The sequence below is a fragment of the Eublepharis macularius genome, chromosome 5, assembly GCF_028583425.1.
Source record: "Eublepharis macularius isolate TG4126 chromosome 5, MPM_Emac_v1.0, whole genome shotgun sequence".
Taxonomy (NCBI): domain Eukaryota; kingdom Metazoa; phylum Chordata; class Lepidosauria; order Squamata; family Eublepharidae; genus Eublepharis; species Eublepharis macularius.
In genome coordinates, this window is record NC_072794.1 from 99,142,803 (window position 1) to 99,167,354 (window position 24,552).

At 41.8% G+C, this 24,552-nt stretch overlaps 1 protein-coding gene across 3 annotated transcripts in view; it reads right to left on the bottom strand.

Moving 5' to 3' along the window:
* The window catches only part of DMAP1 (DNA methyltransferase 1 associated protein 1), a 77,094-nt gene that overhangs the window by 49,326 nt on the left and 3,216 nt on the right, over nucleotides 1-24,552 (bottom strand). For 2 of the 3 annotated variants that reach the window (XM_054980093.1, XM_054980091.1), the window contains exons 2-4: nucleotides 18,129-18,182; nucleotides 15,210-15,319; nucleotides 4,181-4,272 (exon numbers count right to left, since the gene is read on the bottom strand). In XM_054980093.1, the coding sequence (XP_054836068.1) occupies nucleotides 4,181-4,272; nucleotides 15,210-15,311 (194 nt within the window). In that variant the 5' untranslated portion in view covers nucleotides 15,312-15,319; nucleotides 18,129-18,182. The remainder of the gene's footprint in view (nucleotides 1-4,180; nucleotides 4,273-15,209; nucleotides 15,320-18,128; nucleotides 18,183-24,552) is intronic. The other variant, XM_054980092.1, reaches the window with a different exon arrangement.

Genomic DNA, 24,552 nt, shown 5'->3' on the forward strand with positions numbered 1-24,552 from the left:
GCTCTCGACGCCGAGGCACTCGGGGGACGCGGTTTTGACCCCGACCTCGCGGAGGCCACTGAGCCAGCTCTTGATTGCCGTTCTGAAAAAGAAAAGTATGGCCGTTTCTGCAACCGCAGTAGAGACAAGGGAGGGGTTACCCACAGAAACGTCTGCACTCTATGTGCACGCCACCACAATAATGAATGATTATACAATTTTCAAAGTGCAAGTGCCTCTTGTTCATTGAGCCAATATTGCAATTCATACAAAGACCATTGCTCATAGGACAATTCATACATGTGCAAATCGTACAAGTGCAAAATCATACATGTGCAATTTCATTTCTGGTGCAATACAACTCTACAATACCAGGTATATCAGTAATACAATGAATTTTATACAGATTCACTCCTTCCTCTCCTTCAACTAGTTCTTCCCAAAGGTGGTGTAAAGCCCAAATAAATTCCAAAGGAGGGAGTGGAGACCGCCACGCTCAATCTGGGGCCGGCTACGAACGCAGATTTCGTGCCACCTTCTTCAGGAGCGTGCCATCTATGATGAAAACACTCTATGAGTATGCTACCCATTTACAGCCTTTTCTCCATAATACCCCTTCCCTGTAGTTCACAATCTTTCCTACTTACAAACACTCCCCAGTAGAATGTCACCACCACATTTCTCTCATCGCCTGGTTAGTAGGTATGCTTGTTCTCTTCCTTGTACGTCATTGCAAACTGCCCTCTATTTAAATCAGCTGTAGCCTGTTGGTACCACCCTCTCTTAAAGCAACCTCACACTGTATGCTGTAACCTCACATGCTATGTGCCTCAGTTCCTCACAAGAAACAATTCAAACATAATTCATTATTCAGTCCCTTTGGTTTTATCGTGTCAAGTTTGTGAATCCAAAAAGCTTCTCTGCGTAGAAGCCTTGTTTGGATTGTATCGGCGCTAGTTCTTCCCACTACTTCTAGGATCATTACCTTAAGGGCATTCTCTGGATGACTGCGTTCCCTGTAGTGTTGTGTGAGTGGAGCTTCCTGTATGTTATTGCGGATGCGTGATATGTGTTCCAGTATTCTAACCTTGACCGGTCTGGACGTGCAGCCGACGTAAAGCATTCTGCAGGGGCATTCCAGAAGGTAAACTACCCCCTTGGTCTGGCAGTTGGCGAAATGGTGAACTGTCACTTTAATGTCTCTGATGTTAATGTCATCCGACCTGGTGGATGACGCGCTACGGGGCGGCCGCACCGGTCCCTGCGCTGGAGAGGCCGCTCTCGACGCCGAGGCACTCGGGGGACGCGGTTTCGACCCCGACCTCGCGGAGGCCACTGAGCCAGCTCTTGATTGCCGTTCGGCAGAGGGGCTAGGGCCGGCCTTGGACGGAGGTAACGGGGTTCCCTCTGACATGACCTTCTGCCACAGCGAAGAATTTAGCCGGGCCTTGCGATCCTGCCGGGCCTTGCTGGTGAAACCCTGGCAGATCCTACAGGCCGAGACATTGTGGGTCTCCCCCAAGCAAAAAAGGCACAAATCATGGCCATTGGATTTGGCCATTTTAGTGTGGCATTGCAGGCAATGCTTGAAGAGAGCCATAGAGGCCATCTCCAGAGGCACGCGAAAGAAGGGTCAAAAACAGTCCGAGTCAAATTACCGAGTCCACGTCAAAGTCCAAAGCGAGATCCGAAGAATAGTCGAGGTCACGAAGTCCGAAGTCAAAAGCCAAGCAATCAGTTAGAGAAAGGCACGAAGCACAAAAAACACAGAGCAACGAAGCTCACGTTCTCTCCAAGCGGCGGCAAGAAGAGAACTGAGGGAAGGGGCCGTTGGTCGCTGGAGGATCACGTGACCGTTTGGGCGGGAAAACGGTCGCTGAGGCGCGCGACAAACGGCCCCTTCGGAGCCATGGAAGCTCTAGAAAATTCTCCGGCGGCTGGCCTGCGCCTGCGCAGTCCCCATGTGTGGAGGCACAGAAGAACGAAGATGAATATAAGTAGTTCTTAATACAGCTGCACTCCTCCAGAAGGACTGGGTTTAGAGGGTTTTTTTGGGTGGGGGGGTCAGTGACCCTGGATCTGGCTCTGCTGCTGGAGAAGCAGATTGCAGAACTGGCCAGGAGTGCTTTTCATCAATTTAAGCTGCAGCCACTTCTAGAGAAAAAGGGCCTGGACACATGTCTACATGCCTTGGTGACACCCAGTTAAGATTGTCCGGGCTTGTCGCTGCCGCCGCTGGGCAGGGCCCCAGCTGGGCTGGCCCTGACGTCAGAGGGGCGCCAGGGATACTGCAGGACCCTGCTCTGTGGAAGGAGGGGTGGTATACATCACCCAGACTCCCTCTCAGTCCACTCACTGGCCTGCTCAACCTGGCCTGCTTACCCCCTGCGTCCTCCATCATCTCCTCCTCCCAGAACTCTCCTCCAAGCCTCCATTCTTGCACTGCTCTGCTCTCACTCCACACCCACCACCTCAGAGCGCTTCCTAGCCACCTTATATAGGGCTTCCTTTCCCCGCCCCGCCCTCCTTCTAGGCTTGTTCCCTCTCCTGACTTGGCCCAGCTGTGCCTTCCCTCAGGTGTTTCCCTCCTACCACTAATTCCTTCTTGGCTTCCTTGCCTTGCTGGCAGGGTGGGGTTGAATGCGAGCCATCCCCAGCTGAGGTCTCCTTGGCCTTGCTCATGAGGAGCTGCCCCAGCTGGCTTGTGTGCTGCTGAGCATGCCTGGCCTTGCTCGCGATGAGCTGCCCCAGCCAGCTTCTGTGCTGCTGAGCATGCCTGGCCTTGCTCGCGAGGAGCTGCCCTGGCCAGCTTCTGGGCTGCCTTCTCATTGATGCTGGGCGGGGCTACCCATCTCCTAATGCCTGTGGCAGCTCCACCTGGAGGGGCTTGGCTCCTAGCAACTCCTGAGCCAGGCTGCTGTCCTCTAGCCGGGGTGTGGCTCTGGGCTGTAGTGGCTGCTTCTCCTCCTTGGCAGGTAAGGGCTCTGTTTGGGCTGTTGCTGGGTCCCTATTCCCCCTGCCTTAGCCCTTTTCCTCTAGCCTGCTTAGCCCCCTCTCTTCCCCCTGGGGGGTGGGACTAGCTGGCTTCTCCCTGCTCCCTCCAGCCTTATGAGTCTTACGCCTTTCGCCCCTTCCCCCTGGAGTAGGCAGGTTCTGGCTCTGTTTGCCAGTCAGAGCGGTTGAACTGTTGTCTCCCGGCTGCCCCCTGCCGCTGTCTGTCAGCAAGTCCGGGGGCTGGGCTGCTGACCCCGGACACAGATTACTCTGTGGAAGGAGGGGTGGTATACCAGAATGTGTTCTATAATGTGTTCCAGATTACCAGAATGTGTTCTATAATGGGTTACATTCAGGGTTTTCTTTCAGCGGGAACACAGTGGAACGGAGTTCCGGCATCTCTTGTGTCCGGTGGCCCCGCCCCTGATCTCCAGACAGAGATCAGTTCCCCTGGAGGAAATAGCCGTTTTGTAAGAGGGCCCGTGTGTTTCTCCCTCATTTCCCTCTTGAGAGCTCTTAACACCTTTTTTTCTCAGAAAAAAAGGCCTGGTTGCATTTAAATAATATCTGGAAACTTCAGCTGATTCAGAATGTGGCTGCAAGGATCATAATCAGGATCCATTATGGAATGCAATCATGTCAGTACAAATTCAGTCTCACTGGTAACCAATTTATTTCCAGGCCTGTCTTATAGTGCTAGTGATGATTATTAAAACCCTAAACAGAATGCAGGTACTTGAAGAACCGTAACTTGAGATTCACCAGTGGTACCCTGCTTTACATTCCCTCACAATGGAGATTAAATTAGTGAGCACTTGGAACAAGGTTTTCTCAGCCACGACACCCATATATTGGAACTCTTATTCTTGCAACCTTCTGGTATGCCAGGAAAAGTGCTTTATTCTGGAGAACTTTAGGTAACTACATTCTGTTAACATTTTATGGTTGTTGCTCAGTACTTTTTGTTATTTTATTTGCAATTTTAACACCATCTTAATTGTTTTGTTTTAGCTGTTTCATTTATTCTAACTTTTTAAAAGCTGTTAGCTTCTTTCAATGCTACACTGTTGCCGAGTAGCAGGATATAAAACTTCTAAATATATAAGAATCAAAGTGTCGACTCAAGTCTTTCACATGCATAAAGCTGAGAGAATGAGAGGAAAGCACCCACCATTACTCAGAACCTACTCTGTGCTAATGCTCTTACTTTTTATCAGAGTACAGCAGTGCATAGACTTCCCGGTGCATTCCTTCTGGCCTCTTAAAGGTCAACGTTTCCGAGGACTTTTTGGATTTTTTCTGAAACAGAAGATCCATATTAATGACAGTGAAAAACTTATCAGCTGTGGGTTTTCTGGTAGGAGACATATATATATATATATATATATATATATATATATATATATATATATATAAATTAAAGCATTAAGTGAACACAGTCATTATTTTTTACCTGGAGCAGGGGGGAAAGGTATGTTTATTACTTGACCATATCTCAAAAAGGCCATTTCATTAGCAGCCCTCGAAATCTGGTAATATTCTGGGGATGGGGGATGACATGGGACTGTAGAGGTTTGTTACTTATAGCAGACTAAGGCAGATCATTCCTGCAGTATTAACCAGACCTCCTTAACCCCACCAAATTCTCTTTCCAGTTTAATTCTCTCATTGCTCCATGTTGCTGACACACTCCTGCATGTCATCTCTTTTCTCTCCCCGACAAGACAAGAAGTGCAAAGCAAAACAGAAAACAGCAGAAGAGCTTCTTTGGCATGATCATAGCTTCAGAGTTGTTGGTGCAGAAAAAAACCATTCAATTTAAGGGTTCTAAAAAGTAGATTAATATTTGACTCAGTTAATGGATCAGAGAGAGGGCACTCACATGATACAATCCAGCTGAATATACTCACTAACATTGCACTGAGTGGCCAAAACTAAATTGAGTTACCACATTACCTTCATGGAGTAAGAGCTGCAAGAGAGCAAAGATGATAGAACTGGGGATGTTTGAGCTGTTTTAATTTCACTAAGGCTAATGTAGCTCCTCAAGAACACAATTGTGAAATTCCTCTCCAAAGGAAAATTCTAGCAAAACACAAAGAAACAGCAAGATCTTGCTATGTATTTTGTGAGAGACTTTGATGCTTACAATGATAATACTAGTGTGGGCCCACCAGCACCACCACACCAATACCACTGTTTGAGGTGCAAAACAAGGAAAATTCTGTCATGTCATCATTAAAAAAGCCTCAGACTCAGAATTAAGCCTCCTGGCCCTGGACAACACTGAAATTCTGCTTCCTTGTGCCATAGCCTAAATATTCCTTCCCATAGAAGTGAATGGCACTCTAAAACAGGGTTGCACTTACCTGTAACTGTTGTTCATCCAGGTCTTCACGCAGGTACACGTTGTAGACTGCGCCTGTGCAGGCAGGCCGCTCAGAACAGGATTTTCTTAGCTTTTAAGGCTACTGAAGGGGTGAACCCCCCCCAGACCGCTACAGAGCTTCCCCCCCCCGCCAAAACAGACACATGGTATAGAGGTCACCCTCTTTTCCCCTCGATTCTCCTATGCCACTGTGAACCCTTCAACAACATACTACAGAGAGCTCACAGTGGGGGCAGGATGGAAGGAATGAGTGCCTGCACGAAGACCCAGGTGAACCAACAGCTGCAGGTAAGTGCTATCCTGTTTTCATCTAAGGTCTTCAGTGTAGTCCCACAGTGGAAGAACAGCAAGCTGCTCACCAAGGAGGTGGGGTGATGCTCTCAGGCGAAGAGAGATTATAGGACTGCCTGACCACAGCAGTCTGAGTTAACCGCTGCATAGTGTTTGTTGAAAATCTCTTCCAAAGACCATGTTGCCTCCCAGCAAAAACCCATCAGCAGTAACGGAGGCAGCTTCTGCGCTCGTCAAATGGGCACAAAGAGAAAATGGGCAAGGAATTTGAGCAGACTTATAACATATTTTAATGGCTAGCAGTACTCATCTAGATATTTTCTGAGATGACACAGCTTTGTCTTTATTGGGGCCAGTGTCATGTCCGAGCCCCATCCATGCCAATTTTAATTCTGTTCTGCTGAACACACTGTATCCTGCTATAGCTCAATATCACTTTGCAAGTGTCATAACTATTCTTTTCTCAGGCTTTCACAGGTGTTTATCTGTTGGACTGTAACAACTTCCAGTGTTTATGACCTTGTGGTCATTCCCAGACAGTGCTGTGTCTTGCTTCCTAGTAATTCAACGTGGTATCACAAATATGTGAAATGTTCTCACACCAAGAGAGCGCCAAAGTATTGTTTATGGTTGGGGGGTGGGGAGGAGGAGTAAACTAGAATGTTAAAAAAGTTTCTCTCATATGATGTCATTCCTATCAACTTCTACTCTTGCTGCCCAGATGTCTACCTTGCTTCTGAGTAGTCCTATGGACCTGTATATGGAAATGATCTGATTTCTGAATAAAATCCAATTAACCAAGCACTTGTGTCTTGCTGCAATGGTCCAGAGATCTGTCTGCTGTATCCTGTCATCCATAGCCTGACAGCCAGAATAGCAAACAAAAAATGCAGAGTCCTTTTGAAAGGATTGAGTTCTGACCATATAAAATAAAATAGCCCTTTTCACATCCAACATGTGTAATGTACATTCTTGGGAATTTGTGGGGTTGGTAAAAAACACCAGGTGAGTTATGCTCTGAGACACAAAATCTAGACACTACTTTGGGTAAAAATTGCAAACTAGTACACATCACCATTTTATCAGTGTACACCTGCAGGAAGGGGGGGGGTCTACCTTTAGTGCTTGAAGTTCACTAACTCTCCTGGCCAATGTAATAGCAAGCAAGAAGGCCACCTTGGAGGAAAGGAAAGGAGTATGTTGCTAATGACTCAAACAGTATCAGCCTGGCCAAGACGAGGGAGAGAGACCATTGTGGTACCAGAGGGGTTCTCAGTGGGTACAAATTATACAGTCCTTTCAGAAACAACTTGACAAATAGTGTGAAAAAAACATTTTCCCATCTATATTAGTATGGAAAGAGGAAATGACAGCTAAATGGATTTTAATAGATGAAGAGGTCAAATCTGACATTTGCAGGGATATTAAACAGTCAAAGATGTTGGATAAAGAACAGACAGCAGGAGCTATTCCTTTACCATCAGCCCAAAGCACAAACCTGTTCCACTTGAGTGTGTAAGTTCTTCTAGCAGAGGGTCTGCGAGCATTTAGCAAGACATTTGTCACTTCCTCAGAAAACCGTAACCCTAAAGTGTGAGGAATCACACTGTCAGGTATAGCCTGTCTAGATTGTGATGCAATGTCTGACCAAAATGAAGTAAGTCTGGTGCCCGTGGTAAGTGAATATAATCCCCTTTAGCTAAGCGTTTGAGAGTGCGGAACCAGGGTTCCTGTGGCCAGATTGGGCCGATGAGGATGCACCTGGTTCATTCTGTCTGGATTTTGCATACCACTCTGTGTATCATTGGGATAGGTGGGAAGGCATAGAACAGCATTTCAATCCACTGAATCTCACAGGCATCTCTTAGCAAGAGCCTGCCACTTCCCCTCCTTGAGCTGAAGCAGGGGGCCTTCGTATTGTGTGGCAAAGAGGTCAACTTCTGGGAAGCACTATTGCTGGAAAATTTGATGGACATACTTGTCTGCAATGACCCACTTGTGGGGAACTGCTCAATCTGCTGAGCCAATCTGCCCTGGAATTTGGGGACCCCACAATATGTAGGGTATACAGAGAAGTACCATGGGATATGGCCCATTTCCCACAAGTGGATAGCCTCTGCACAGAGCCATCCTGCTTGTTTATATAAAATACTGCAGTTGTATTGTCTGTTACGATGAGTCTCCTGTGAAATACCATATCTGCGAGAGAGTTAAGTGCATAATAAACTGCTCTTAGCTCAAGTAGATTAATATGGCATGTCTTTTTGTCTTCTGACCAAATACCATTAACAGAAGCAGCATCACAATGAGCTCCCCACCCTTCCAAGCAAATATCTACAGTAAGGGTCACTTCATTACAGGGTATACCAAAAATGACTTCTCTAGATAAATTATGTGGTTCTGACATCCACAACGAGGAGCTCAATACCTCCCTTGGGATTGAATATTTAGTCTGGGCGGGACTGCCAACTAGGGACAAAGCATCTAAGAAACCAAAGTTCTCATCCTAAGATGAGCAAAGGGAACCCCTGCGGTGGTGGAGGCCATGAGCCATCACATAACCTGAAGAGAATGTTCAGATTGAAATCTATTTGCTAAAAAGCACTACACCAAAGTTGTCAGTCGGATAATACTATCAGTAGGCAAGAAATCTCTGTTGGCCCTGAAATCTTAAGACTGTCTCCACAAATCGTATGGCATGGGTAGCAGTCAAGTACAACTTTCTTGTATTTACCACCTATCCTAGGGTTTCACATGTGGACAATGTAAGGGTAATCTGTTCCCTCAAAAGTCTCTGGTGACTGAGCAGTAATTAACCAATCATCAAGGTAGGAGTAAATAGAACAACCCAAGTGCTTAAGGTGGGCAACCACTGCTGCAATCCATTTTGTGACGATTTGCAGTGCTGTAAGCAGGCCACTGCTGCAATCCATTTTGTGAAGATTTGCAGTGCTGTTAAGTATGGCTGAATACTGGAACACGTTCTCATGAAAAAGAAACCGGAGGGGGACAAAAATGTTGGTGGTGGATCTCTATGCTCCAGATGAGAATAAAACTTTTACAAAAAAAATGGGGAATGTTTTAACAGATTTAGCGTATGAAAATTGTTGCTTGATGGGAGACTGGAATGGAGTGATTGACCCGAAGATGGATAGATGTTCTGAAAAACATATTAAGATGCTCCAGGGTAAACTGCCCAAAGTTTTCTTTGATTTAATGAACAATCTGGGTTTCGTTGATTTGTGGAGACCAAAAAATGGCAATGTAAGAGAGTATTTTTTTTTTCAGAAACACACAGATCTTTCTCAAGAATAGATATGATTTTGACATCAAAGGACATTGCCTTTGGGTGGTTAAAATAGAAGTCCTACTCAAGACTTTTTCAAAGCATTATCCTGTATCTATGACTTATAGCGGGGGAAAGGGGTACCTTTTGATGGAGATTAAATGATGCTGTGTTACAAAATGAAGGGATTATTAAAGACTGGAAAAATAAACTAAAAGAATTTTTTGAATTACATTTAAACAAAGGTACAAATATGAGAATGGTTTGGGATGTAAGTAAAGTGTTTATTAGAGGCTATCTAATCCAACATAATGCTCAACTGAAGAAAAAGAATTGAGAAAAAGCAACATATTTTGGAGGAGATAAAGAGTAATAGGGAAGAATTAAAGAGAACTCCTAGAAATACAAACATATTGCAACATATTAAGATTTTACAACAACGATTGATGTTAATGTTAAGAGAAATGGAAATAAAATTGAATTATGGCAAACAAAGAACATTTGAATATGCAAATAAGCCAGGGAAATGGTTGGCATATAAAATGAGAAAGGAGACAGAAAAGAGAATGATATTGAAAATACAAGAGGTGGACAAGGTATTAACAGATACTTTAGATATACAAAAGGCATTTTATCAATATTATGCAAATTTGGATGAGTTGTGATGTATCAGGGGGGGAAAGGGCGAATATATTAATAACCAGAAGTTACCTAAGATCACGGAACAAAGACAAATTCTGAATGGACCTATAACAGTAAGAGAAATGGGAGACACAAATAAAAAAAAAAGAGTAAGTTGAGAAAAGCACCTGGACCAGATGGACTCCCAAGTAGTTACTACAAGTGTTTTCAGGATGAACTTCTCCAGCCTTTACAAAAGATGACGAACACTATTTTAGAGGGCAGTAAAATGCCTGAGACGTGGAAGGAAGCCAACATAACACTTATACCAAAAGATGGACAAGACCAGACACTGACAAGAAATTACAGGCCAATATTATTATTAAATAATTACTGTAAGTTGTTTGCAATAATATTGGCCGGAAGTCTTTAAAGTATTCATGAAGACCAAAGTAGTTTCTTACCTAAGAGGCAGCTGAAGGACAATGTAAGGAATAATTGGATATTCTGGAATACTTGGAAAAACAATGAAAGACAATGACATCCCGTACGAACGGGATGTCATTGGATAGGAGAAGGCGACGGGAGGCTCAATGATGGTCCTAATCATTTTGTAGAAAAAGAGCTGGAGGAACTCATTAGCATAACTCATTAGCATATGCCACACCCCTTGCCATCACCAGAAGTGTGTCATTGGCATAACTGATTTGCATATGCCACACCCCTGACATCACCTATCCTGACTGTTTTAGACTCAATCCTGGCCATTCAGGGTTGAAATTGAGCCCAACATGGCAAAAAGGGGCTGAAAAGGGGCCCACAGTGGTCAGGATCAGGCCACTGCTGAGCGGGAGAGTGATCCACCACCCGTCAGAGGCCCAATCCAGGGCAAAACAGGCCTAAAATGTCCGAGAGTCAGGAGGGTGGGGCCATCTGTCATGTGACCTCTTTGGGGAACTGCCAGAACTGTGTTCCTGCACGTTCCCCCTAGAAATGAGCCCTGGTCCTAATACTGGCCTCAACCATATGCCTGGCGGAACATATCTATCTTGCAGGCCCGCTGAAATGATACCAGAACTTGGCGAGCCCAAGTGTCTTCAGACAGAGAGTTCCACCAGATTTGGGCAAGGACCAAAAAAGCCCTGGCTGAGGCCAAACGAGCCACCAGCAAGGTCTTATCTGCTGAACAAAGTGCTCTCCGTGGTACATACGGGAAGAGACGGTCCCTCAGGTATGCTGGTCCCAGTTCGTTTAGGGCTTTAAAAGTCAACATCAACACCTTGAAATGGACCCGGTACTCCACAGGAAGCCAGTGAAGCTGCTGCAAAACTGGTGTAATATGTGACCTGAATGGAATGTCCATCAGGACCCGAGCAGCAGCATTCAGGACCCGCTGTAGTTTCCAGGTCAGACTCAAGGGTAGCCCTGCGTAGAGGGAGTTACAGTACAGGTGACTGTTCCATGGATCACTGTGGTTAGGTCCTGGACTGAAAGATTTTGGAAGAGATGGACTTGAGACAATTTTATAAAATGGACTGAGTCAATTTATATATTCCAGACAGCATGGATAGTCGTTAATGGGGAGTTAACTAAACCATGTGCAATGCGAAGAGGTACAAGACAAGGTTGCCCATTGTCACCCTTATTTGTATTGGTGCTTGAAGTCCTAAACAGGGATGTAAGACAAGACAAACGAATTGGAGGTTTAAAGGTGAAACAGGAGACTTAACAAGTTAAGAGCCTTTGTAGATGATTTGGTTTTGGTTTTGGAAGACCCCTTAAAGGGAATTGAAACCTTAATGTCAAAACTGTAAAAATTTGGTGTAGTAGCTGGTTTTAAGGTTAATAAGCAGAAGACCAAAGTGTTAACTAAAAATATGAAAATAGAGGATCAAATGAAATTGGAGAGCAAAACATGGTTTAGAATTGAGAAAAAGGTAAAGTACTTGGGTATTACTTTATCAAATATGATCTTTATGTTATTCCAAAATAATTATATTAAGACTTGGAATGAAATTAAAAGGGATATGTTAAGATGGGATAACATTTTGTTGATGGGAAGAATAGCTACAATTAAAATGAATGTTTTACCTAGAATGTTATTCCTATTTCAGACAATTCCAGGATTGACAACTGAGACACCATTTAAGCAATGGATGAAGGATATATTGAGATTTATATGGCAAGGCAAAAAACCAAGTGTTAAATTCAAGGTTCTACAGGATGCAAAGGAAAGCGGTGGTTTGGGTCTACCTGATTTAAGATTATATTTTGCAGCTGTCTGGTCTGAATGAAGGAATGGATATTGTTAAAAAACAGAAGACTATTAGACTTTGAAGGACATGACTTAAAATTTGGGTGACATGGGTATCTATGGTATGACAAAGTTAAGGCTAATGCAGAGTTTAATAATCATTATATAAGGTGTGCCATTTTGAAAGTATGGAATAAATACAAACCTAGGTTTTGCTCAAAAATACCTCTCTGGTTATCATCACAAGAAGCTCATTTTAGAAGGGAAATGGTGAGCCCAACTAAATGGTTAACTTGCTGGAATTTTCTCAAGGTAGAGTTAAAATTAAGTCAAGAAAGGACTTAGCAGCAGAAGGGCATGTTTGCCAATGGTTTCCCTATATGCAAATTTTGGAGATATTTAAATTAGACAAAAAGACATGACTCCGAGCAATCTAAAACTGATTTTGAAATTGCCCTCTGTACAAGTGATGAACATTTTATTTCTAAAATGTACAAACTTTTGTTGAGGTTTGAGACAGAAGAGGAGCAAGAATATATGATTAAATGAGTAAGCAATTGTGGATATGACATACTAATGAAGCAATGGGAAAATATTTGGACAAGGGGGTTGAAATTTACACTAAGCTCTTGCATCAAGGAAAAATTTTATAAGATGATGTATTGTTTGTATATGTCTCCTGAAAAATTGGCTAGAATGTATAAGGGTGCTTCAAATGTGTGCTGGAAATGTACTAAACAAGGGACATTTATCATATGTGGTGGACATGTAAGAAAGCAAAGTGTTTCTGGTTGCAGATACAATAATCAATTCAGAAGATTAAAATCCAGTTGAAACCAGAGACTTTTTTGTTGGGAATGATGGACAGCCAGTTGGAAAAAAGCTTTGGAACTTTATATTTGATCACAGCAGCAAGAGTACTCTATGCACAAAAGTGGAAAACTACATTGCCTACAGTGGAGGAATGGTGGATAAAAGTACAGGAGTTCGCGTATGGAGACTTCTTCCTCCATCATTCTTGTCTATTAGGAAGTAGCAAGAGAAAAACCTAAAGTTGTCGTCAGACCCTGACACTTCTTGAAGGGTCACTCTGGCTAACATAGACGGAATTTCCTCCCATAACTATGGAAGTGCATTTTTAGGAGCTTGCAAAGATAAACAAGTAGGAGGCAGTGTATGGAACTCTAACCTGTAACCAACTTTAACAATTGAAATAACTCAAGTATTGGTAGAAATACTCTGGCACGCATGAAGAAACTGACAGTGTCGTTAAACAATGCAGAAATCACTATAGGGGAGTCTAGTCAGAATTGGCCTTTTTGACCTTGGGCAGGGTTCTTAGAAAACTGAGTCTGATGGATTTGTTTGGGCCATCCAGATGACTTTTGTATTGGAACTGGACAGAATAAGGAGCCAGATATGGATACTGTGGTTGATATGGGTGGTATCTGTATACCCTGTAGTCTCATCTGGGTTGATAATCACGCCTCGCAGGTTGTCTGTATATAAGATACATGAAAACTGTGGTAGAATGCCATAAGATTTGGCAGTTGGCCAATTCTCCTTTTTTGAAGATACTCATTAGTCTTTTCTGAAAATAATGAAGCCCCCTCAAAGACATGCCCTCTATTTTATTTCAAGTTTCAAAATAAAATAGTATTCTCTATAATTTCCAGAAATCCTTTAATCATAGGGAAAACTACTACGTCAGGTATGTCAGAGTATGTCTGTATGTGTGTGTGTATAATATAGTAGAATATTGTCCCTTGGCTTCTACTGTGAAGCAGAGGCTTCAATATTGAGTGACTTTGCCATACAGAGCATCTGTTCAGCATATAGCTTGTAATGAATGTTTGGAGAATTCCAATCACCCTCAGCGTCCTCAGGTGAAGGATCAGAGGAGAAGCTCGGCCTACATTTGGGACCGACCAGCTCCACATCTGATTCCGACTTGGATCTGTATCCAGAAGCAGAGGGATGAGGAGGAGAGATCCAACACGGATCCGAGGACTGGTGTTTCTTCTTTGGATCTGACTGAATTGAAGCTGAATATGGGTAGGTCAGGTAGAACTCACCCACTCATAAGCGTAGTTAGGCGGTGGGTAATGGGGATACCACGGAGGTAGATGTTATTTGCATTGGGCCTGCCAGGAACAGCATGAGTGCGACTCCTGAAGGTAGGCGGCTTCCACCTGAACCTTTTCCCCCCATCCCTGGGAAACAGAACTCAACCTCTTGCTCACCACAGGGGGAGTAGCATTCTCCACCATTGGGTCAAATGGTTGGGTTGGATCCGAATGACCAGTCTGTTGGTGAGATTTGTGCTGAGGCTTGTCCGCATGTTTCAATTTGTCCTTGCGTTTGTGTGATGGAGGGTCAGTCGGACTCCCCCTGGGGACAGTCGGTGCTGGAGATCTGGAAGCACCGTTTCCAGACACAGGAACGGTGTGTTCTGATATTACAATGTTGGCAGCTGACCGAGTTCAGGCCGAAGACTCTTGGGACCAAGAGCAATGTTTATGCCGGCTCCGAGGGGAAGCCATCAGACCCGATGGTACCACAGCAGACCCTCCAGGGAGGGTTCAGTTATCAGCAGATTCAAGAGCTCTGCCAGGGCAGATTTCTTTGTTGCTGTGCTTGTAGTCCTAGACATGACTTTCTCCCAAAGCATAGCTTTTAGATAGGAAGCTTAATCTCCTATTGCCTTCAGTGTAAAGACTTGGCAATGTTTGCACGGGTCTACTACACGGCCTTTGCCCAGGCATGCAAGTCATAAAGAATGGCTGTCAGTTTTAGCCATCTTGGTCCCGCACTCCCCACACTTTTTAAACAACAACTTGTCCACCACAGTGCTGGTTGAAGACTTATTGATGAGGAATAATCAAAGCTGCACAAGGCAAAGTGACTTGATAGCTCTGCAGCAGATCAAACTAACTGTGGTAAAAGAACAAACTTTAAACACTAAGTTGAACTATAACTACAAACTACTATTTAAACTCTTTAACAATTAACTAAAAAACAACAATAGAAAGTGGAGCAGCTAGCAGAAATAAACACCCGTTCTTCGTGGTGGCAAAAAAAAACCTGAGGGAAAACTGTGACCATTTTGGCAGGAAAAACCCACTCTGAAGCGGCCGAGGGGGGAGGGGTCACTCCCTCAGTAGGCTAAAAGAAAATCCTGTTGCAAGTGGCCGTCCTGCGCAAGCACAGTCCCCAATGTGGGACTGCACTGAAGACTGTAGATGAACTTCCAAATAGTCATGTTAGAAGAATATTGGCAGGTATAACCCCAAAGATATCTGGGAAGGTGAGAATGGAAACAGACAAAAGGGAATCAAAAGTGAAATCCATTACTGAAGATTCAAAAAAATCGTTTAACCACCCCAAAACTGTACCTTATCAGAATTGATAATGTCTTTTTTATTTATAGTTCCTATGTTCTCAGGCTCTGTACCCCCAAGTTCCAATATATCACGGACATCTGCTCCTGTGGCCATTTTCTTGCCTGGAACCAGAAAAGAATGGTTAAACCCCCAAAGTACTGCTTCTCAATCTTTTGGCTAACACCAAAAGTGATTAACCACATTTCTCACAGAAAAAGACTACTCTGGTGAATTAATGGTGTTTTGTGCCTTTTTTTACAGAGCACAAATTCCTCAATCCACAGTAACTTTATATTGTAAACTGGAAAATTAATACTGCTCTCTCTGTGTCTAGCCTAGAAAACAGAAACAGCGACAACAGTCTCAGCAGACACCTGAAATTTCAGTACCAAGAGGAACACAGATCAAAGCTTTGTTACTGTATGCATTCATAGGTTTTTCAATCAATTGCTGAACCTAGTACATAGCCTTTGAAAGATTTTTCAGGAAGTAATTTAACAAAGACAAAATTCCAATCATTCTTCATATAGCACAGGCAGTATCTGATGAAGCCTTTGAACTTGGAGGGGCAAAAAGCCTCAGAATTTAAAAGCTGTTTCTGTTTAAATTTTGAGAATCATTGCTGTAAAGAAAAAATGTTACATTTAAGAGTATGGGAAGCCCTTTTGAGAGCTGGTTTGGAGGCTTCCTTGGCTGGAGAAATTCCCTCCCCCCTTTTAGAGAGGCCTTTCGTTTCCGGCTAGCAATAAGTTATGTATGCTCTGTTCTTGAGTCAAGATAAGCTGTTCTTGCTGGCTAATTGGTAATTAAGTTCACACCTGTAGCTGCAGACTTGTCACACATCTCTTTTCGCACTTGTCAGGTGATGTGGTCAAGCTGGGAGTGGGTGTGGTTAGGCCTGCCTCACTTTGATTCCAGCTTGAACCAATATAAACCGGCTGTTAACCAACATGGAGAAGCTAATGTTGAGTGTCTACCTTAGACCTCTGCCTATGCTCTTTTGCTTTGCTTCTGGCTCTATCTGATGAGAAGGACTGAAGCTCCATCTTTTGCCTTGCTGTTTTGTGGGACTTTTGCTTGCTACAACTGAGAAACCAACTTGCTTTGCCTCCTAAGAATTTAATGTGGGATGTAGAGCTTACTGCTGTAGGTTTTTGTTTGTTTGTGCTCACTTTGTGTCTTGTATGTAATAGCCCTGCACCTGGAATTAATAAAACTTTCTATTTTTATCTTGAGTGGGTTATTAAGACTCTGAAGCCTCACTGCTATAAAATCTTTGCTGAACTCACCCTATGTGTGCTTCAGATCCACCTACCAAACAACTAATCTTTGGCTGTGAACTCTGCCTGCAAGCTTACCCTTGCAAGGTAGACTTTGCTTTGGCTAAATTCCCTAATAGGCTCTGGAGCTTTGCTACCTAACTCCTTAGCCTAGGGATAGACTGGGGAGCTGGTGGCAGCTTATTTGTTTTGCTATTTGCAATAGAACCTTCCAGGCAGCCTGTGTCCCTTCCCCTTAGCTGGGCTGGGCCCCAGGGGTTTGGAACTCCTTGACAATTGCTATATCTCATGGCTGCCTAGTTGCTTGATTGAGAATGTTCTTCATTTTTGAATTGTAATTTCTGATTGCTTTGCAGTAACTGCCAGAAAGAAGGATCACAGAAATGGGACGGAAATACTAGTGCCCCCGTTGCAGTTATTCCTTCAGCAATCATGTTGGACTGATGGACATTTCCTCATATATCTTGTTACCAGCATTTATTGCTTTTTCAAAAAATTCAAAATTTTGTATAAATCACTTTGAATTTTTGTAACTCAAGGCACTGTCATTTTATATTTATTGCATTGGTCAGTTTGTATTAATTGTTTAGCACTTTACAATGCAGATGTATACTTGTATGTGACCCTATTGTTATATTCTGGGTGACTTCTGTAGCCTTGGAATTGTTGTTCGGCAGTCTATTGTATATTCAATGTACCATTCTAAATTAGTGTTTCTTTAATGACTTCAAGTTTCTTTAAAAAATTTTTGGTCTGGTTAGTTTATCATGGTGCTCTGCTTTCTTCTTGTGAAAAATGTTCCAAATTCTTTGAAAACAGTCTCCAAAGAAGAGTAACAGCAGAAACTAAACTCAAAAACATATATGCATAATACAGGCTGAACACCAACATTTAGGCACATATTCCACAGAGATATGATACCAAAGGCTGCTAGCAAGAGCTCTAAAAGCAAGACAGCTACTTTTGAATCCAATGACAGGCCTAGATGCATTACCAGATATAATAAGAAAGGCCACATTACTATATCTAAAATTTCTGTAAAGCTCCAATTCCAGTTTGGGATGGGAATAAATATTTTTCAATATATGGTGTAAATAAGCATTAGGAAGAAGATACTGCTACAAACTGTATACTGATGCTTGTTATGAATAAAATGCTTGAAGGGATCCTAAAGAATAACACAAAAAGTTTGTTCTAAAATCATACCAAAAGATATGTACATATATAAAGTAGAATGCTTGCTTCATTGACGATTATTAGAAATCAAATCACAAACTGAACTCTCAAATATAACAAAAGACCATACAGTTTGTTTTACTGCTTTATTCAGACACTGAATAAAGACAGAAACTTTCCCCTATAACTACCATGTTATAAGTGATGCAGTTACACCTGTGCACATAGAACAATTAATCAGAAGGCAACCTCTCTAGCTTTTAATCTGGCTAAATGCATGTGAAACTTGTGCTCCAAATTTAATTTGTAAATTGCTTACACTAGTAAATATACAAAAGTTGTTACAGCTAAATGACTGAAATAAGGAAACTAAAACAATCTCTGCAAGAGAATATAATGCCGGGGTGGGGGTGGGGAAGGGGCTCTATCCTTGCCATTTCTCTTTGCATATCATGAAAAGGGATAAACCTCTTACCTGTTAGTGTCACTTACGAATATCCTGCCACTGGGGCTTGTAACATCAAGTATCCTAAGAACAAATATAATTCTTAGTATTGGTATCCACATACCAAAGAGAAAATAAGAGAAGAGGAAGGATATACCGAAAAGAATAAGCAAAAACAGTATCATACTGGTATTCCAAGCAGAACTCATTTAGCTTCTTACTAGCTGAGGATTTTCCATTAGCAATATTGATCATTTATTTGCACTTGCAAAACCATTTGTTTGCAATGAGAATGAACCTGAACTCCTTAGGATCACGCAGCCTTCCCTCGTCCCCCTACGCACCTCACTGAGACTGAAATAGAGATGTCAGGTCCTCCTGTTTGGCCAGAGAGGCCCCCACCCCCATTCTGCACTCTAAACTCCTGCTGATCCATAAAGAAGTAGGAGCAAAATGGATGGAGGGAACAGCAACACTGATTTTATTAGCCCCCACCTCCCAGTGTCTCCTGCTGGTTGCCAGTGCTCAGCTGGCAACCCTAGCCTGAAGTCATCCTAATCAATTTAATTGTCACATGAAGTCTGAATTTGAACACTTAACCAATTGCAATGTTACTTGCCTATAAACAAGAATGACAGACCTTAACAGGATCCTGGCATCTATGAAACCCACTACTTGTGCGCTTGATCCTTGCCCATCTTGACTGTTAAAATCAAATAAAGATCAAATAAGTGAATCACTGAGATCTAATGTAAATCAATCGCTAACTCAGGGCATCTTCCCCTGGCCGCTCAAACAAGCAGTTATTGGTCCGCTAATTAAAAAACCATCCCTAGACACAAAGTGGAGCAGCACATAAGACTGAAAATTTCCAGTTTGTTCTTATGAACAAATTGCAATTTCTTCAGCCTTCTCTGGTGCCGTTGGAAATGCCAGCCTAAGATTCTTAAACCCCATTTGGGTTTTTCATGCTGTGATAAAAAAAATCTCTTACACTAAACCACAATTATTGTAATCATTGGTAATTTTTTTTATAATTCTTGGTATGTGTGATACAGCTGATTGATCAATGTCCTATCAGCGGTCACTGCTGCACTGTAATAAAACATTTTGGAAGTTAATTGTGCTATCCTTCTGATGCAGAGTGAACTTTGTATTCCTATTACCAGTTCAGATCTTTAAAGTTTGTTCTTCTGGGATGAAGGTTTGTTGTATTGATACAACAAACTGATGTTTGTTGTATTTTGGCAGGCATCCGGTACACACATATTTTCATATAAATTATATTGCATTGTTTTCAAGCCACCTCCTTGTGGTAGCTGTTAAACACAGATTAAGGAGATGGCACAGCAAAGCTATATGAACCTACAGCACACAAACCTGGACAAATAAATCATTCATGGTAACTCTCAAACTTGCCCATACAAGATCTTGATCTTACAGCAGTTTAAGATCACTCCACTTAGGTGTAGCTGCTCTGTAAGCAAATCTGAATGAAGGTAGTCTCAAAGTGATTTCTTTAATTCAAGCTTGTTCACTGTAGGTTCATCTGGGGTTCCCTTTGCTTAGGTCAGTTTCTCCAGCTCGTCTTTACTGAGAAAAAGGCATTAACAAGAATGAAAAATATATACATATTGAATATAGATAAGGGCTTTAATTACCCTAAGGAAAAAGACCCCAAATGCCACTAAAACACATTCACAGCTCCAAAAACGCTCCAAGCAGTTCTGGCGCAGCTTTCTACATACAGATGCTCAATTCCAACATTCTGTCCTTCACCCAAATCTTACAGACTCCTCAGTTCCCAAGTCTTTTCAATCTATGCGATCAGCTCCTTGCTTCAACTACCTTCCGTTTCTTAATAAAATGCCCCATTTTCTCCAATTCCTACCAGCATTCTTAATCCAGAATTCCCAGGCCCCAGTAGTCTTTTTGGGCCTCCTCCTGCACCTTAGGGATAATCTTTTTCCCTGTTGCTAAAAAAACTAAACCGCTGTACCATGTACTCCTTCCCTAACACCATCCACGTCACCACAGCTTATTCTACACACACCAATCCTGGATCAGCTGAAGAGCAACACTGATATCATTCCCGGTGATCATTTTCGGTCTCTGCAACTCAAGGCCTAGTGTTTCCAGAAAGGCAAGAAGTCTGAAATAGCGCATACCCCCTAGCTTTTATATGATTTTAAAAGGCTCCATTTTATACCATGGGAGCTGTGAAAGCACAGAGCTGTGAAAGCACAGAGCAAAGTGAACAAGGCACAACCTATTTGTAGCAAGTGATGGGCTGTGTGGGGTGGGGGCCATTAAAAAATTCACCTAGCTGAATCCTGAAGCTCTTGTCTGAGGGTTATACCTCTCACAGCGGAATTATAGAACTTTAAATAGTGCAGTAGACTTTGTTCTCCACACACAACTAGTTTCTAGCTGTTTTACAAAATTATGCCTATTAGCTATGTTGTATTATTCCAGAAGGAGGAGCTGTCTTAGCTTACCATAGCAAAAATTTTAAAAGTATGCTGCAGTAAACATATGTCTCTGATGAAATGAGCTCTAGTCCATGAAATCGAATGCTCTTTCCTTTAAGGAACCAAACTCCTGTTTACTTTTTCTGCAACAAACTCTATTCCTTTCTGGAAGCACTGCAATAACTGACCTAAAAGTAGCAGCTATCCTGCAGAAGAATTTCAAAAGAAGATTAGAAAGAGAGCCTGCTGAATTACAACTCATAACAGAGCACAAGACAAAGCATCCATCTGGACTGAATCGAGACCTATGCTTCCTGTCTCATTACCAAAGCTGATTTCTCCGCATCTACTACCCCTCTGCATATCTCATCTAATCCCATCAGGCCTACTATTGTCATTCCAGCTATTGTCATTCGGCATCTGAAATCACTCCACTCTCCAAGATATAAGGACAGATGTACTCACATTCTAGCCATATCCGAAGAAGTGAACTGTGACTCATGAAAGCTCACACCCTACCACAAATTTTGTTAGTCTTATAGGCGCTACTGGACTCTTGCTCTTTTCTACTACAATAACTGTATTAGACTTTAAGCTTCCAGAAGCCTCTTTTAATGTCCTCACCCACCCCAAATACTTAACATCCTTAACCTACTTTCAACCTCTACCCATGTAATGTAAAGAAAATACCTCCAGCTTATATTGCTGGCTTGTTGTAAAGTTATTTCAGTAAGAAGTGCCTCCTCCAAATTATAGAATGAATAGAGAACTATGTCAGAGGGTTGTCAAAAACCGCTCATCCTACCCACCCACCACACTGGACTGACTACAAACTATAACTATATTGCCGGGGAAATAGAACACATTTCCAAATTTAGCCCCCAACCTCTTCATAAGGGGATATGAATTGTTGAACATTTTAATGGACAACTTTTACTTTTAAAAAAATTTCAACCCGCATTATTTTCAGACACAAAAAGGTCAGAAAACGCATGAACTGGATGCCGTTGCACAAGCACAGCCTTAATTTAAGTCAAGTTTTCTCCCACTGTTTCCTACGTGCAACTGTTGTTTTTACACTCATGACCTCAAAATGGCCTCAAAGGTAACCAGAAAGTCCCATCCCTGGGTAATGGAAGTATCAGTCTAGAGAACCTTTTGAGCCTCTCCCGCTGGTCCGAGTGTGCAGCACAAATTGCAGTTTAAGTGGCAACATTTTGTACATATGAACATAAATGTATATACAGACAAAAATACTGTACATTCCAACCAAGTGTAATGTTAATAATGGCCATATTCATGTACATCTAAAATCCCACCAAACTTCTGCCCTAGAATTTTATTAAGAATACAGACACAGTAGTACATAAAGACTCTCCCCAACACCAACCAGACTAAGCTCTAAATAAAACTGCCTTCAGCTGCCTTATAAAGATTAAAAGTGAGGTGGCTAAGCACCCCACCTTGGGAAAGTTGTTCCATAATCAAGGAGCTGCCACCAAAAATACCGTCTTTCTTGTACCAGACAAGCTTCTTTGGTCAATGGGACAGTCAGGAAGGCCCCCTCCCTGTGGCTTCCACAAAGAAGATTGAAATAACAAAAGGAACACATCAGGGATGCCCAATCTCACCACTATTGTTTATTACTGCGCTTGAAATTTTGTCAGTGAGAATTAGACATGATAGCAGAATTACTGGAATAAAGGAGGGGACAGAGATATGTAAGATGAAAAGTTACGCAGATGATGTGGTTATATCAGTGACGAATCCACGTATCTCCCTGATTTATGCAATAGAACAAATATTAAGATTTGGGCAGCATTCTGGTTACAAATTGAATAAGAAAAAAAAGATAATGTTACTCTCGATAACGAAAGAGGAATGTGTAAAGATCGGAAACATAACAGACTGTGCTATTACTACGAAGCTGATAAAATATTTCAGGATAAATGTATCATCACAAAATGAGAATCTCTATAAAGATAATTATCAAAAAAGTTTGAACAGGAATTATGGAAGATTTGCAGAGATGGGAAAAATTAAATATTTCATTGCTAGGAAGAATTTCAGCTGTTAAAATGAATATCTTACCCAAACTGAATTTTGTTTTCAAATTATTCCAATTTATATAGAACAAAGGACCTTCGACAAATGGCAGAAAGTAATAAATGACTTCATATGGAAAGGAAAGAAACCAAGGATAAGACTCAAAGTACTACAAGATGACAAAAAACAAGGGGAATTGGCTGTACCAAATATTAAACTGTACCATCAAGCAGCGGCATTAGTTTGGGTAACAGACTGGGTTACAGTCTGGACTAGAAGAATCAAATTGGAGACAGTGGATGCTAAAGAAGGCATTCATAATTATCTATGGATAAAGAAATCATGGCTGATATATCACCAAACAGTATCAAGACTAAAGGAACAAATTCTTAAAGAAGGAGGCAGGCTGAGAGAAAAAACGCAGTATGAACTATTAATATCTGAGGCATCTTTTGGGGAAGATCTATAAAATATTATTGCAATACCATACAGAAACAGAGCCAGTAAAAACTTGTATGATAAAATGGATGCAAAACTATCTCAATGGACTTGGGAAAATTTATGGACTAAGGACATAAAATTTACAGACTGTCAGTTATTAAGAGAGAATTGGTATAAAACATTTTTTAAATGGTACCAAAGACACTGAGAGAGTCAGTAAGGGTTACAGTGGACATTGTTGGAAATGTCAGAGCATGGATGCCACTTTCTATCATATGTGGTGGACCTGCAAGGAAACACGAAAATACTGGATTAAGATATTTTACCAATTAATGTTAACAAAGAACAGGGAGATCTTTTTCGTTACATGGTGATGGCAGCAAGAGTACTATTTGCAGCAAAAGGGAAAACAGATATCTGCCCTGATGTGTTAGAGTGGAGACATAATAAGATTTATGAATGAGCATCAATGGCAAAACTGACTGCCTAGTTACATAACAAACTGATAGCCAAATTTTGGGGAAAATGGAAGGACCTTTTTGATTATTTAGGCAGAAATTAAATGATATAGAAGCTTCCATAACTAAAACTAACCAAGAAGAGGGAAGGAGGGGAAAGGAAACTTATGATGCATCTATCTTAGGTATAATAAATTTAGAATTTTTTTTGTTTATTAGGTCAATGTAAGTTTAAATGTATTGTATGTTTAACTCTCAAAACTATTCTATATGAATTATTCACACAAGATTGTATAAGATTGTATAAGTCTCAACACAATTTTCAATTTAGTATCTGTATAATCTTTTATTAGGCACTTCTCAGTTTCATAGCTTATCTTTTTTAAATAATACGATCGATCGATAGATACAGATGCCAAAGCAAATTAGTTTCTTTCCTCCCCACAAACAAAGATTAAATGTTGTTTTCCAAAGCCTTCACTAGTACTCGGTGTAAAAGGAAAGGCGGAAGGGAACACACTAGCAAGGCAACAAGTTGAGTTTATGCCCATCATGAACAAAGACCTGTATGAATGCAGCTTGTATTAAATAAATTAATATCAACAGCAGTGCTGACTTGGTGTAGTGGTTAAGACCGCAGGACTCTAATCTGGAGAACCGGGTTTGATTCCTCACTCCTCCACTTGAAGCCAGCTGGGTGACCTTGGGTCAGTCACAGCTTCTAGCTCTCTCAGCTCCACCCACCTCACAGGTGGGGATAATAATGACAGTTTGTTAACCGCTCTGAGTGGGTGTTAAGTCATCCTGAAGGGCAGTATATAAATTGAATGTTATTATTATTAATAGTATTATAGATACTAAACTGAATAATATTGACTGGAATACTGGCCATATTCATTGATGAGATAACTGTGGATTCTCTCTGAACATGCATTGAATGCAGGAGATCTATTTCTAAAAAACTTTAATTACAACTTATCAAAGTTATATTCCACTTTTGTTCCCCCACCCCACCCCCGCAACACCAAATAATTTTTG